The sequence below is a fragment of the Melozone crissalis genome, unplaced genomic scaffold (genome assembly GCF_028551555.1).
Source record: "Melozone crissalis strain CALT ecotype California unplaced genomic scaffold, PUWL_Pcris_2 ptg000042l_1, whole genome shotgun sequence".
NCBI classification, from domain to species: domain Eukaryota; kingdom Metazoa; phylum Chordata; class Aves; order Passeriformes; family Passerellidae; genus Melozone; species Melozone crissalis.
Window position 1 is genome coordinate 51,709,450 of NW_026535820.1, and position 15,953 is coordinate 51,725,402.

The 15,953-nt window shown below is 37.8% G+C and overlaps 1 protein-coding gene across 2 annotated transcripts in view; it reads right to left on the reverse strand.

Moving 5' to 3' along the window:
• DROSHA (drosha ribonuclease III) overlaps window positions 1-15,953 on the reverse strand; it is a 72,214-nt gene that overhangs the window by 24,757 nt on the left and 31,504 nt on the right. For both annotated transcript variants that reach the window (XM_054284941.1, XM_054284942.1), the window contains exons 15-20: window positions 13,260-13,359; window positions 10,230-10,337; window positions 5,680-5,787; window positions 3,184-3,322; window positions 2,440-2,500; window positions 481-540 (exon numbers count right to left, since the gene is read on the reverse strand). In XM_054284941.1, the coding sequence (XP_054140916.1) occupies window positions 481-540; window positions 2,440-2,500; window positions 3,184-3,322; window positions 5,680-5,787; window positions 10,230-10,337; window positions 13,260-13,359 (576 nt within the window). The remainder of the gene's footprint in view (window positions 1-480; window positions 541-2,439; window positions 2,501-3,183; window positions 3,323-5,679; window positions 5,788-10,229; window positions 10,338-13,259; window positions 13,360-15,953) is intronic.

The window sequence follows — 15,953 nt, forward strand, 5'->3', positions numbered from 1 at the left end:
AGTTTTTTTCACTACTTTTGAATAGATTGCATTTGTACTTAACTATTTTAAGTTGTTATGGCAGCTACAGCCCTAATTACTGGAAATACAAGAACTGCAACACATTCAACATTACCCATAAATGTTTCTCCCTTGCAACTAGACAAAAAGAACCCATGGAAACAAAATAGCATGCTAGGAAAAACATTTTTCCATTAAAAAAAGGGTAAAAAGTTCAACTTGTCTACAACTGAATAATCTCTAACCCAAATCAATTGCACTCCATGAAAGAGAAACTCTAAGTTTCTATTTTGTAATCTTTCTTGTTTTATCATGACCACTGGAAGAATTATCAAGAGAGCTGTCTGCAGGTGTGCAGGTCTAAATATCAGGCAGGGCTGCAAACATTCACAGTGAAAGTAGACACTGGAAAGTTCAATAAACACAACACTATAATAATAACATACAAAGGTGAAAACTGTTGAAGAATTCCCCATTTACCTTGTTAAGAACTCCACCACAGCATCTCCCAGAAATTCTAAACGCTCATTGTGGTTAATCCTGAAAAAGACATTTTAAAGTTCACCATAACCTAAGTAACACATACTGGTTATTTACACAACACAATTAAAACAGAAAAAAATCAGAGTTGATTGCTAATCAGTCATGATACTAATTTTTGCAGCCTCCCACATCCTTTCTGGATTACAATCCTTTCCAAAACAGAATAATAACTATGTGAATCATGAAACTCAGGACTGACACCACCACCTTCGAAATTTCCCTATGTTCTGTTCTGAGCTATTGTCAAACCTTCACAAAATGGGAAAAGGAAGCAGGACTGCTGCCTGGCACTGAGGTCAGGTTTCTCTGTCCATCAGAGGGCACCAGATGATTGAAACAAAAAGCCTGTTCCAAGTCTTGTGCATGACACTAGGGAGCTCTACCTAATTAACATCAACACCTGCAGGGCAGGATGACCCTGCAGCAGATCGTTGCTATGGCAGAGGGAATAGGAACTTGGATTTTTCATAGCACCTTTAAATGCCTTATTTTCTGTAACTTCCTCTGAGCTCAAAAGAAAGAATGGCTGTAGCAGGAGATGCATCCAAAAATGCCATTAACTTATTAGAATCTTTTATTTCCTGTTTTCTTTCATCACTGCTCCTGATTCACCTTTGTTTTCCATAAAGTTTCATTTCCTTCAAGCTGTCTGCCTGCTTATATTACAAGGACTAATAAGGGCAAGCAGCTGAAAAAGACTGTGAGCTTGTCTTTGAATACATACAAATTTCTGCTCCAGACACCAAAGCAAGTAAGCAGCACCATTTTTGATTTCACGTATGATTGTAACGGAATCAAGGCAATTGCCACAGGATTTTTTTTTTAATCCAGAAGATTCTTGTCAAGTATTTGGCAGCTTTTATTGTAATAGTCACTCCTCCAACAATTATATAATTAGTGTAATTTCTGAAATAGCAGGCCTTTGTTATGGGGTGAAAGAATTCAAGTACTTCTCCTGTATGAAACAGTAGTGTGTGAACAAATCTACAACACCTCTGTGTGGCAACATAACTGAAAACACACCTGTCTCAGAAATGTGACTTTACATTTGTGTGTTATTTCATAAGAATTAATGCAATTTAGCCTTATGTTATCTTTAGAGGATTCAAATAAGCTTGAAAAGGGCATAGTCTAGATGAAACAGCATTTGGGGAACAGTGCCACAATAATTTATGCAGAATTAAATTTCTCCTATTCCCAAGCTTCTTTCAAAATGATGGCTCTTGAGTCCAGCTAGAGCACTGCAGACTAAAATACACACTGCCATCTAGTTCATGCATTTAAGAGATTTCACATGCAACTGCTTCTTGCATTAGCTTTGTGAGCTTTGTGTATTCAACTTCAGCTCAATATGGTGCCTGTGGCTGTAAACCACACCTTAAACTATATTTATACTCACAAAATTCTTAGTGGTCATTTACGGATTATTGCATTAAACATTAATGGGTTTTGCATCTGTCTTTAAATTGGAATAGTAAATCAGCAAAGCCCATGCTCAGCACCATGCTCCTGTTAACAAGGTGCCATGCCAGGAAGGCGCTACTGTGAGAAAACATGATGAAGAATCCAATTTATAGCACTGATAACAACAACAACAAATCTTTATTCTGCAGAAAGCAAAAGGTAGCCTTTTAGTCCTCCTCATTTCAAGGATCAACAAAAATGATAGAATTATCTGTTAAAACCTTCCTCAGACATTTTCTGCAGGCATGACCAAACATTTGCTATGTCACTGCTAATGGAGGTTCAGCACACCTTCATAATATAGAAGTCAATTCAAAATGACTTTTCACTTCAACTATTTGCCAAAGCTGTTGCTGGCAGTTAGTTGGTTGTTTCTATTAAATATCTCCCACTGCAGCAGCTTCCTTACTTGCAAACAACTATTTTCATTACCTGGAAGGAGCTGGATCATCCTGTCCCAAACGGGACATAATATTTATCAGGGTGTTTATCCCTAAAAACATAAACAATGCACTATTAAGTAAACAGACACTAATTCACTTTGAATAAATGTAGAAAACAATTACTCAAAATGTTACTTTGTAATTGCTGTACACAAGATTATCCTGTTATTTACAGGGCTCATTACATAAAGTATAATCCTTACCAATGCTCTCTGCCTAACTGACCACAGTCCCACAACAACATTATTGAATTTCTGCACTCAGAGAGCCAGATAAATACCACCTTTGCATGAAAAGGACATTCTAAACATTACATAAGCAACAAATAATTTACTTCATTATCACTGAATATACTTTAAAGGGGTGAGGAATATTTTGCAGCAGACAGACCACACATTCACATTAGTAAGACACATTTACAAAATATATTCCAGTTCGTTCACCATGTTGAGCAGCAAATTAGGAAAACAGTACTTGCCAAAAATCTAAGCAAATACATCCTCCCATTTATTACCCTTGCTTGTTTTCAGCTCTTCACTTGCTGACTAATTTGCAAAATCCAGTCTTTTAGAAGGACCTCACCAGTGCCTGCATATAATTATTGAAATCCTCTACTAAAGGCATCTCTCAAAAGAAAAATGGCCAAGGAAATGATAATGGAACAAAGGGTGTTCTTACTGATTAAATGTGAGGTAAAAGAAAAATTTAAATGCTAGTGGTGTAAATAGCATACCTTTTTTTCTCATGTGTATATGGTGAACTTTTCTATCTCCATACTTGGGCTGTCGAATCCCACAGTTGGATAAGGAATTTCTGGCATGATCCGGATTCATCCCAAAATTTAAATGATGGCTTGGGTGAGTCATGGCAAGCTATAGTGTAACACATACAGGAGAAAAAAAAGGGTTAAATGTATTTTTGCAAATGAAAGAAAAACATTATTTTAGACCAGTAGCTAGTAATAGTTATTTTTCAGTTTGAAGAAAGGTTACAAAGTGATGCAGTCAATCAGAAACTTGGTTCCAGCAATTTAAATGTAGGGTGAGCTATTACAGATGTCAGAAAGAAGCAACATTTCTGCTTAATCATCAACTTAACTAATTAACTTTCATCATTTTTTTCTTTAAAGAAAAAATAGTTTAGAAGAGAAAAAGTATGAATTCTCAATTTGCCTTAAGACTTTTGCTTACCAGCTTTGCTGACCTGATTTCAATACATTTGCTTACTTAAAAACATATTCACTCTAACACTGAACTATAAATATTCATGTTAAAAAAAAGCAATTAAAAGAGCTTCTCAACCATCCATATTTACATTACTTAAGTATCTATAAAACTCTCCTAGCTCAAAAAATGAAACAACAACAAGTACATTATTCTTGGCAGAGTTAATCACAGAAGAACTCTTTCCCTCATGACTATAGAGGACTCGTTCTTCAAATGGAAGACGAATGACAGGATCAGTCCTCTGTTTTACCTTTGTACCACCAAGGATTACCAAAAGCTTACTCTGCTGCTGACATCACCACTGCAGAAATGGCAGCAGTAAATAGAACTACAGCTTGTTTTTCAGAACTCCATCCTGCAAACTCACACACTTTCTCCTTTACACATACACAGATCAAAATATCGTGCATGTATAGAAGTATGTGCACACAAAACCTGTGTATAAAAAAGAGGAAACACTGGAGAACGCAAGCTGCAGAAAGTTACTTCTGATACACATGCAGGACTGGTGCTGCAGACTGTGAGCAAAGACATTCAGTAATTCATTCAAGCATTGTCTGTTGCCTTCTAAGCACAAAAATTAAATACTAAAATTATATTTAATCAACAATAAGAACCTTCTTTAAGTCCTTTTTAATTCCTTGATAGTATTACTAAGTTTGTTGAAATTGCACATTCTCAAATTCTGCTCCATCTGGACTAGATGACACATTACAGCTTTTCTGAATAGATAATTCAGTGTAATCTTTTTTTAACCTGCCTGTACTTTAAAAAGAATATACCATGATAAAATAGGTAACAATCAATGAAGAATTATACATCAAACATTGCCTATGCCCAAGCAAATTACTGATACTATATACATTTTTAAAAAGCCCTTCCTCCTATGGAAAATAGGTTTTTAGGTTTTAAATAAATGAGTGTAGGGACAACGCATTAAAAAGCACATTTGTTATAACCAAACATGATTAACACTTTATTTTTATGCTCTCATCTCTTTTTGATTAAATTTACTGGTTGGTTTGTGTGTTTGGCCTCAACACTCAGAAAGTTTCCATCACTGCATTTTTATCTTTGACATTAAAACAAAGACAACCTGCCAACAACCAAATCCTAGAAAATGCTCACTGTTTAATGTAACTTGCAGTAGGAAAAGGCCTGTAAAACAAATCCTAGAAACCACAAAAGCTGTGAAAAAAGACATTTCCTTAAAATAATTTGGGAGTAAAATCTGTAAACAAAGACAAAAACTGCCATGTTTAGAAGTTAGCCCAGTCATTGGAGAGAGATGATGCTTACTTTACAAGAAAACTCTGAACAGAAGTCCCCATTTTCCTTCAGTAAACTCAGAAAAGGTCTAAGAGGAAAGGGGCCACCATGCAAAGAACCAGCCTCAGAGGTAATCAGTTCCAAATATGCACTAACATAAAAGGCTGCTTATGTGACATGGATGCATCTAAAACAAGTAAGAACTTCTCCTCTCCAGTTTCTGCTCTTGCTTCTTAATAAAAAAAATTCATCATGTGCTTGCAGAAATCAAGAGCTAAACAGAAGTTGGCAAATTTCTATTCACTAGCTAAAAAATGAAAAAAAGGGCAATGTTTTAACTATTCTCTTTTGGAACTACTGGCTATAAAAACAAGAAGCAGGGCACATCCACTCATCTGCAGAATAACACTGTATTCTCTATAAATACCTGAAAAAAGGAACGTACCCAGAAATGAGTACTTGACACTTTTCAGTAACTGCATTTTTGTCTGGCTACACATTACAAGCAAATCCAGATCTACCATGGGAGCAAAGGTAGGTGTAATATCTATGTGAACAATAGATATCTCTATTCAGAAGTCTCTTGGGAAAAATGAAACTTTCAGATGATCTGCAGTACAAGTAATCAGGTCCATCCAAGCTCTGGCAATGCCATGCACTTCAGCACTATGGATGAGCTCAGTAATATCATGGAGAAACCAGCAAGATGTTGGGGTTTTCTTTTCATCTCTTACCTGCAGCAAGCACCTATCTCGAAAAGTGTAGCCTATCAGTTTGTCCAAGTGCATCAGACACTGATGGTAGCGGACATGGTGGGTGAGCACAGGAAGCATCATTGCATGCTGAAAACACAAATGCAATAAGGAAAATCATTCAGCTTTAATGTACACAAAATTCAGTTGACTGAGCTAAAAATACAAACATTTCCCAATTGTTACAACTCTAGTATACTGTTCTGGTTTAAATGAGAAAAAAAAATCATAGTTTCCCATCCTTCACTTATCAAAGCACTTAATTAATCATATGTTTTCATCTCCACAGCCCTGCCCGGACTAAAGGAATCAATACATAAACCCAGTCTTCAACTTAAGCAACTTCAATGAGGTAAAAAAATGTCTGGTCACCAGTAACAGCAAATTTCAAGAAGCTATGACTGAATACAACACTATATTTGTACCTTTTCATTGAACACCCTGCTTCAAAAATGAAGAAACACCGCTTCCCCTCTGCCTCATTACATTAAGGAAGAAACACTTTACACCACTTTAGCCAGCTTTCACCAAACAACAGTAGGTACTCAATTTTCCAGTATAGTTGTGCCTTGCTTCACTTCCTTTTGAGGAAGAATTATGGGATTTTTGAAATGCTGTAGTCTGGCACATTTAATGTGCTAAAAAAATATAAGAAAGGTTGCTGTTTGTCTAAGAAACAGACAATGTTCTCCTGTTGGGGAAAGTATCAATAAAATTAAAAAAAAACCCCAACAACTCTATTTTGTAACAATGGCAGTCCCCCTCTCTCAGTGTTTCTAAGGAATTCTTCACTAATACTGACTTTGGATGCATCTGGGTTGAAATAAGCAATTAGTATCGTTTATCAGTAAAGTACTCTACAAAGTGTGATATCAACATCACAATTTTTGCATAAAAATGAAGAGAGAAACAGGAGAAATGCAGGATTTGAAGACTTTTATGCATGTGACCATTTGTGAACTAGTTTTTTCTAGTTGTTCCTATTATTGACATAACATGAATATATTCAAAACAAAGGTGTGTTTTAAGGGCATTAAAATTTGAGGGCTGTCACAATTAATTCAGGAAAAGGATTCTGTATGATTAGAGGAAATGAGTGTATAGCATGGAGAGAAGCAAGGAAAACAAGCACATGAAGTGGATGATGTATAATTTACAGAATAAATGCTGCTACAGATTTCTGCAGGTCACTAATGACAGAACAGCACAAAATACAAACTGATGAATGTTACAAGATCAAAAATTAAGACTAACGATTGGCAAGACTTTCTGTTTAAGTAAAAGACCATGAAATTCCTGAGAACTAAACACAGGGCTGGAAGGTAATCACAGAAACATTCAGATTGGAAAAGACCCTTCAGATGATTGAGTCCAACTGCTTAAGTAAATTCCACCAACTAAACCACGTCCCCCAGACCTTTATAAACACCTTCAGGGATGGTGACTTCACCACTTTCCTGGGCAACCTGTTATGATGCTTGATCACCTTATCTGCAAAGAAATTATTCCTAATATCCAATCTTAAACCCCCTGGGTACAGCCTGAGACCATTTCCTTTTGTCCTGTCACTTGCTGCCTGGGAGAACACACCATCTCCCACCTGGCTACACCCTCCTCTCAGGCAGCTGCAGAAAGTGAGAAGGTCTCCCTTGAGCCTTCTTTTCTCTCAGCTCCTTCACTTCTCATCAGACTTGTGCTGCAGACCTTTCACCAGCTCTGTTGTCCTTCTCTGGACGTGCTCCAGCCCCTCAATGTCCTTGTGGCTGTGAGGGGCCCAGAACTGGACACAGCATTCAAGGTGCAGCTTCAGCAGTGCTGGGCACAGGGGACAATCCCGACCCTGCTGCTGCTGGCCCCACAAGTGCTGATACAGCCCAGAATGCCCTTGGCCTTTCTGGCCACCTGGGCATATGCTGGCTCATGTTCAGCCAGCTTTTAACTAGGAACTCTTCCCTGGTCCTTTTCTCTCAGATGAAATAACCAGCCAATATGCAAGAAAAAGACTTCCTGGATCTCCAAATGGCAGAGAAATATAAAATCACTTCAAGTAGAATTAGGAATTGTTATTAGGAAGTTTCATTTTGTTACCATGTCACTCATTTACAGTTTTTTGGGGGTACTTGTAAGAACATCCCTTTTATCTCCATATAAACTGTACAGGTGCGCTTCCTGTGTGTTCCTTCATGGAAGGAATTAATTGAAAAGCACCAAAACAACCAAACCTGAAACTGTTTCACAGGACAACTGTGCTTCCCTGCCTCTACGTTGCACTGTACTCGACAGAAAGAGTCTCCTCAAGCAACGTTTAACATTCTTTTACCAATACATGTGTCCCTGCATTTGAGGACTGAGTTACCAAGTTTCAGACTTTTATCAGCTGTGGTACAGTGAAAAAAGAACTGACAGACCCCTGGGAGCCCACAGAAAGACTTTAATTTGACTCTTGAAGTTATATTGACAAAATGCTGCTTTCCTGGCTCTGATTGATTGACTGATTCAATCAACACCCATCATCTTGGACTATGGCTACAGAATGTTTCTGATGTTTTACGTATTTATCTCTGTAGAAGAGATATTTTTAAAATATGTATGATTTCAAACATTTTGCATGTCCTTTTCCTGCTGCAGCTAGCACAGCAAGGCAGAGACTCTCTCAAGGGCCCTCAGATAGTGCCCTCATCCCCCAGGACAGCAGGTGCTCCTGACCTGAAGCTACTAAGGGGAAGCAGGTGAGCTGAAATATTTTGGAATACATGAGATGCTGAACACTCCACACTGCTGTTGAGAGCTCACCAGCAACAATGGTGTGGGTGGAGAGGGGGAACAGAGGCGGTGTCTTCTCAGCATGGCCAGATCCTGCCACACTGTGTACTACGTGCTGCCCAGCTCAGTGGCCAAGTACTGCGCTTGATATACTGGGTAACTTCAAGTGAGCCTGTCAGAACTCAGACATTTTACACTTTTTTTGAACATTCCACTCACCATTTTTCCTCCCCTTTCAAGCAGTTCATTTTCAAGACAGCAAAGACCAGTGTCATTAGGGCTACACGGAACTCAGAGCAAGTATAAGCTATCACAAGTGACTTAAAAGAGTTTCAATCTTTTAAACTGCAATGCTTTTAAAAGCAGTAATTTTAAATCACTGCACTTGAGCTGTGCCCCCAGAGCTGATTTATGCATGTTTAGTTTTAGTCTTCTTTAATCTGGGGAAAAGCATGTAGCAACAGCAGCAATCTTTCGTTTTACAGACATACAGTTGCCTATTGTTGGCCTCTCTAAGAAATCAAATCAAAGGACCTTCGTACCAGAACTGGCTGATTTAGATGTTACAGCTACAAATGGGCACAAAAATTGTGAAACAGCTTTACTTTTATCATTCTTTGGTGTTTTGCTGTCCTTCAACAAAATGAAAGAGGAATATTCAAGACATTAGAAGATGAATCACAAAAGATATTATCAATAACACAGAACAGTTTCAAAGTGCCTGAACTGGAAACTTACTCTGTTTACTTAAGCTATAAAAACATATACAGCTCACAATAGAAAAATAGGGAATCGATGTGATGTTCCTGAGCTATGTGAGGAGATATTGTGCCACTATTCTCCTTCTACTTCAGAAGCATTAGTAGAATCACAAGAAATGTTTCAGATGGAAGAAAAGCAATTTCAATTACCAGCATTTCTCTCACTCTAGAATTTTCCCTTTTGACTTTTAAGATTATAATGAAATTTCTACCTATACCCTTGCCTAGCAACCCCCCTAATTTATACTCTACATTGTTAAGCTAATATTAAGAAGTTGCATACATTTAACTCTTAAATAACATCATGAAAGCAACAGCTAAAAAAATAATGCAAGTATATCTCTAGCATAATTATTTGGCTGTTACTACTACTCAAATTTTACTAATACAAAATTAAATTAAAATCGCATTTATTCTTACCATATCACAAAGCTGGTTGCTGTCAACTGCTTCAGAATAGGATCTGACAGAGATATGTTCCTTAGAGATGTCATGCATATGAAACAGAGTATCTGAAAGATACTTTTCTACTGAGGCTCACCTCAAAAGGTAATTGTGGCAGGGTTTCAGGTTTTTTTACTTTCTTTTAAGTAAAAAGATACTTCTTCATTCTTTGCTGTAAAACTTGGGGTGTTTTTAAAAGCTATCTAAATAGAAAAATATAATAAAAATATGAATATAATATAATAAAAATATTAAAAATATAATAAATTATATAAAACCTGATGGATTAAGAGTTCCACACTAGACTCAACATTTGGCAAACCTCCAGCCTCAAACTGGTCATTCCTAACCTCTCTCCCTTGCACTAATCAACCTCTGGCAAAGAATTTTAAATTACCTTTTTTGTGTGTATAGAAGGGTTGGACAGAACACTAGAACAGTTCCCTAGATCAATAGATATTACTGAGGTGTTCATTTCCATTTGGTTCCTCAGTCTAGAAGAAACCCTTGCAAAGGTAAATGGCAGCTACCAAGAAAGAAAATGCATCCCTCCGGTTCAGTTACCTGGCAGACATCAGAGCGTATCCCTGTTTTCCAGAAGCCCTGGCTGCTCAACTCCACTGTCACTTCACGTCTCATGGTGTTCTTCTGGCGAATCTTCTGCAGTGCTTCCTAAGCAGGGAGAGAACAGAGCTCCTGTGAAGAGCTTGCTGCAACAAAACACAGCAACGCACACACCAGTGCGTTCACAATACCCCTGTGAGGTTCACTTTTGGTCAGCAGTTTCCAAGGCTGGCACAGATCTGATAACTCCCAGACTGGCAGATGTGCTGCAACACAGTGTAGGCAGGGGATTTTGGTAGAGCAAGGAGAGAACAGAGGTGACTACATTTTCTTTGCTGCAAATGACAAAACAAACCAGTCCAACTCATACATCCTAGATGATACATGAGTAAGAAAGGTAAAGTCCTTATAATAAAAGCACTTTCTTTACCAGATGTACAAAACAACCTCTTCATTCATGTCCATCACTGTGAGTACTCCTGGTCTGAACATTCAGAAGGAGCAAAACAGGCTTTGCTTTGTCATCTTGGCTACTTTGCATCAGTTCCTGTTCAGCTATGTCATTCTGCCCAGTCTGGGAAAGGGGTCAGCATTCACCAGTCCTGGAGACTATGCTGATTGCAATCCACCAATTTTATTTCAATAAAAATTATTAAATATACGTTTTACCTTGACCACTGGCTATTTTGGTGGTGTGTAAACAATCTGTCTTTAGAAAACATGATTTAGAGGGTTTCTAGAGACATTAAATCACTAAAAGATTTTGAGAGTATAATTGAAAGAAAATATTTTCTGTAAAAATGAAATGAAAGAAAAACAGATAAAATAAATCAGCCTGGGACTAGAATCTCTTGGTTCCAATACTATAAAGCCCTGGGGTGTGCAAGCTCCCCACATAGCATGAACTAACCCCTCAGTGCTCTGCCTTCTTCAGAACACAAAGCTCTTCAAAGCTGCAACTTATCCTGTCTCTCCATCTCCTTTTCATTACAGGGCACTTGCTCAAAGCGGTCTCTTTCCAGCTCCCAGTTTGAAGCCTGTGAGCAGGCTGGGCAGAAGAGGCTCTGTTTTCTGATTTGCAGAGACTCAGAGTAGTTCCAACAGGTGCATGTGTCCAGACACAGATTCATCAAACCTCAGACACCTCAGTAAAATGGTGCCTAGGGTAGGATGCTAGATAGCCCTGGTTCCTTTTATATTCAGTGAAGGGGATAAATGGCTTCAAAAATGCATTTCTCCCTCCACTGACTTCAAAGTGAGCCTTCAGGTCCTAATTTATGCACCTGCTGTAAATGCTCAAAGTTAGGTTAGAGGAACAAAGCCCCAGGCATGACCTTGTCACAAATAATATCATTGTACAGCCTCACAGTGGTGGATGACTGATGGCAGAGGGAACAGAGATGCTGCCAGCACTGCACCCCTTGTGCATTGTCAAAGGTGTGTCATTGAGTTTTCCTGAGAAAGGTGCTACAGTGTTTGCCAGACCTGGCTGTATTTCAGTCTGACTGGCTCAGAAGCACTCCAGAATATATGATTCATAATCTTTAAAAACCCATGTACCAGTCAGGTACAGTCGTACGGCTCCTTCTGAATTACTGACACCTCTACTGACAAATATATAGATTATCCTCACATAAAGTTTCTGCTTCAGCCCTGTATGCCTCCCTCTTGGCAAACTGCTTGTAAAACTCGTTATCTGAGATAATACAGCCTAGAAACAAAAATCAGCAGTCCCCAGCAAGTGCTAAATAACAAAGGAACATATTATCTTCTGGAGCAAAATATGATCACTCCCTAACAAACAATCCACTACAATTTTACAAATGAGCTATCCATTACCCCTTAATGAAAATATGCCCAAAAACCAATGATTTTCTGCTTGCTCTGTGTGTAGTTGTGGCAAACAAAATCACCTCTGTAGGGACAAATCTTTTTTTTCCTTTACAACTGTGGCACAGTTCAGTCACAATGTTGTGGGGTTTTTTGGTTTTTTTCTCCATTTACAAGTAAGGAAGGCAAGGGCTTATTTAATATCAGCATAAATAAAATGTTTACCAACACTATTGCTCACACAACAGCATACTATGCTTTGCAACAATGAAATAATAAGGTTCAATATCATATGTATCAAACACTTTCTGCAACCAAAAGCAATTCCAAAAGTGCAATTTCTGAAACTTCCCCAATAAACTGGAGAAGTCTCAGGAACCACACTCCATGATTCTCAAGCATCATTCCCAAGGTAGTCTATGATTTTATGAATAATTAGTGTTTCTAATGAATAAATAAAAATACAATACCACTTAATTAAATACCATCCTGCACTCGAGAAGTTAATCTCTCCTCTGTGTATTCTTTACACAGGTTGTCAAATTAAGAGTGCCCAATAGACATGCACCAGAAATATTCAAAGCTTCAGTCCATGGGTTTATAGAAATAGGTTGGTTTAGGCTATATTTAGGAGTCTTTGTTTTTCTGCTTTTAATTCCCAATTGGTTGAGCATCTGCAGTTAGGAAATGCTTATTGCTCATCACTTTGCAGGAAAAAAACAAAATGAGAAAAATATCTTGTCTATCATACAACAACCAGATGATTTCAAGTCAAAGATCCTAAGCAATGTCACTATACCACCTAATAAATTATGGTTTATGCACACAAGTGTGGCAGCTTTTATTTCAGAAGAGAAATGTTTAAAATTATGAGCCAGTTAAAAGTACATTATGAAATAAAAAGTCCTTCTCTATGCTAATTCTTGAAACCATTAATGGCAACAGCTATAAGGAAGTTATGGTTCCATAACAATAATTTCTATAATTGGGTAAAAAACTTGCAGCAGTCTGACAGCTGAAAAAAGGAAAAAACTTCCATTCAATAACAAGCATAGATAAAAATAAAATCTGTGTTAAGAGTCTGGAAAGGAAATGTTTTGTAAAGGATTTCTATTGTTTCCATAAACAGGGCAGTCATATGGCTTTATTCCATCCCAAATTACAATGTTCAATTATCAGTCATAGGAAGGTCCAGAATACCTCTCTTTGTGATAATTTCTGTTTATCAGCCTGTTTGACTTTGGGACTATTAGCCAGCAGGTGACGCAGCTTCACGTAACTCTTCCACAGCTTTTGGTATCTGAAGAACAAAACCAGAAAACAAGTATTTTGGTCAGTGAACAGAAGTCTCTCTCTCCCTGTTTGTCATTAGGAAAACACCAGCTGCTAATAATGCACACAACATATACGAAGAATGTCTACAAGCATCTCTTTGCTACAGAAATAAAATAATCTCAATGTACTTTCTGATAGGTGGCAGTGCCTGGGTAGCTGCTCCAGCAGGGTGGGCCAGGAAGCAGAGAGGAGGCACTGGTGCTCAGAGTGAGGTAAAGAACAGCCAAGATCCAGGCAGACCCCAGGTCTCCCAGATACCCACCCAACCTCTCCAAAGGGCCACCTCTGCATGCTGAAAAGATGTGCCTGCCCCTTAACTCAATTCAGGCAGGTGAAAACTCCTTCTTCTCCACATGGTTTACCTATCACTCACTGCAGAGGAGTAGCACCCTTCCCCAGGAACTGTGTGTCCTTACACCAGTTCTAGCATTTCTGTGAAGCACATGAGGAAGAGCTCTACAAGTCACAAGCAACATGAAGTTACTCTGTGAAAAGTGAAGTGAAAGTTTTGTTCCCTATGGATTTCTGCTGAATGAAAAGAGCAATTCAAGTTATTTCTGTGATTGGCACATACTTAAGTTTTCTGGTTTTCTCCAACCATCGAGCCTTTTCTTATTTTGGAAGCATCTAATTACACACGAACCCAAATTACAATGTTTTCCTTGGCGGGAGTCCCTCAGTGATCTAGCACAACCTTTCACCAAATTTGTAAGAAATTACTCCATTTGAAGACAACACCCCAACATTATATTCAGCTGCAACTGACCAACAGCTTCAAAAGTTACAGTGGGAGGAGCAACAAAGAGAATTGTGACAGGGACCCTGTGTCCTTAAGAAATGTGGACCCTGTCCTTAGGACCCCGTGTCCTTAGGTTGTCCTTGTATTCAGGACAACCATAAATAAGACTTTGAATAGGAAACAGAATTAGAGGCCAGAGGAAAGAAGTTTACTCAAGTTAATTTTTACACGTATTTACATTATAAAAGACAATCTTCCCCAGCAACAACTTAGAGCAGCTGTTTTGTTAGGAAGTTCTCATGTTAGTGGCTTAGCAGTCAACGAAGCAGCAGCTCTTTTACTATTTCATAATCTTCCCAGCCTCCCACATTCACAGATACATAAACAAATCTTTTCTTATTGGCATTTTTTGCCTAGGTATTTCTCTGCAGCATTCTTGAATGTATACTCTCTGCCTCTGGAGATACTGATATTTTTTCAGTCTACAAATACATCTGAAATAGTCAATACATAGATTTTTCTCATGCTCCATTCACCACACTTTTGCAATCTGCAGAATAGCACATCTATTTTTGACAAATCATCATCCAAAAAAGAAAAATTAGTTAATGAATAAATCAACAAAAAAAAAAAAACCAAAAAAAACCAAAAAAACCAAATGCCTCGAGGAAGTTTCAACCCAAAACCAAGAACCTGAAACTGTGATCTACAATTCACATTTTTCTGCAAGTATTGACAAGGGTGAAACAAGCTTTGTTATTGCAATTAAGTTGGAGAATTAATAGACATATTACCATTACAAAAAAAAGTGTGTATGAGAACATCACAAAGAAAAGACACATTAGAGGAAAATCTGTTCTGGGTGCACATACATCAGAGTTAAGCCTGACATTTATGAGAGCACCACAGAGGTCTTTCACAAAAAAAGCTTTGTTACTTTGATAAAACAAAACATACCTGTGTTCTGTAAGCAGCTCCGAGATTAAAACTCAAAACAAAAAACAAGCCCGCAAGTAAATTTTAAAGAAAAGAAAATAAAAATGTATGGGAAGAACAATTTTTGTCTCTTTATACTATTTTCAGTGAAAATACTAGAACTTTAGAGTTATTAATAAATTCAGCATCAAAGTATAGATAATTCTTATATTTTTGGGTCTAATTATTTCCTTTTTATGGACAAGAAAACTAAAATACATATATTTAAAAGATAAAACTAATGATCAAAACCAAAAAAACCCATTTTGTTATCTGAATTAGCACTCAACATTCCTACTTCCTACCACTTTGGATTTAAAATCCTCAGCCAGCAGCTGCAAAACAATACAAATGTCATACATGCACGTGAGTGTTTGGGCCTCAAAACTGCAGATCTGTTGAGCATTTGCACATAAATTATCCTCTCTTTCTACATTTTTGTTTTTAGTACTGTTGCTGTTACTGTTTATTTTCTTGTCTCATTGCTGTTGCCAGTAAATCTTTTTTCTCTCAGCCTGTGATCTCTGCTTTTTTGGTCTCTCAGTGGAAGGGGAAGGGAGTGGCTTGTGGTTCTCTCATTAGTGGGAGCACTTAATTGGGGAATACCATTTTTAAACTACTGCACTGAGGAAAAAGACAACCTTAACTACACATACACCAGAGACAGGCTTTATACTGTCATCATGCAGAAAGCAGATGCCCCAATCACTGGAAATATTCCCTAAAATAGTCAGAGGTTAAGAAAAGAACTGAGAAAAAAATCCAATAAGCACTTTTGCGTCCTTTCTTCAATCCACAGCAAAGCAGTATTTCTTGGTCTGCCTGAAGTCCTGATTCCCTCTCCA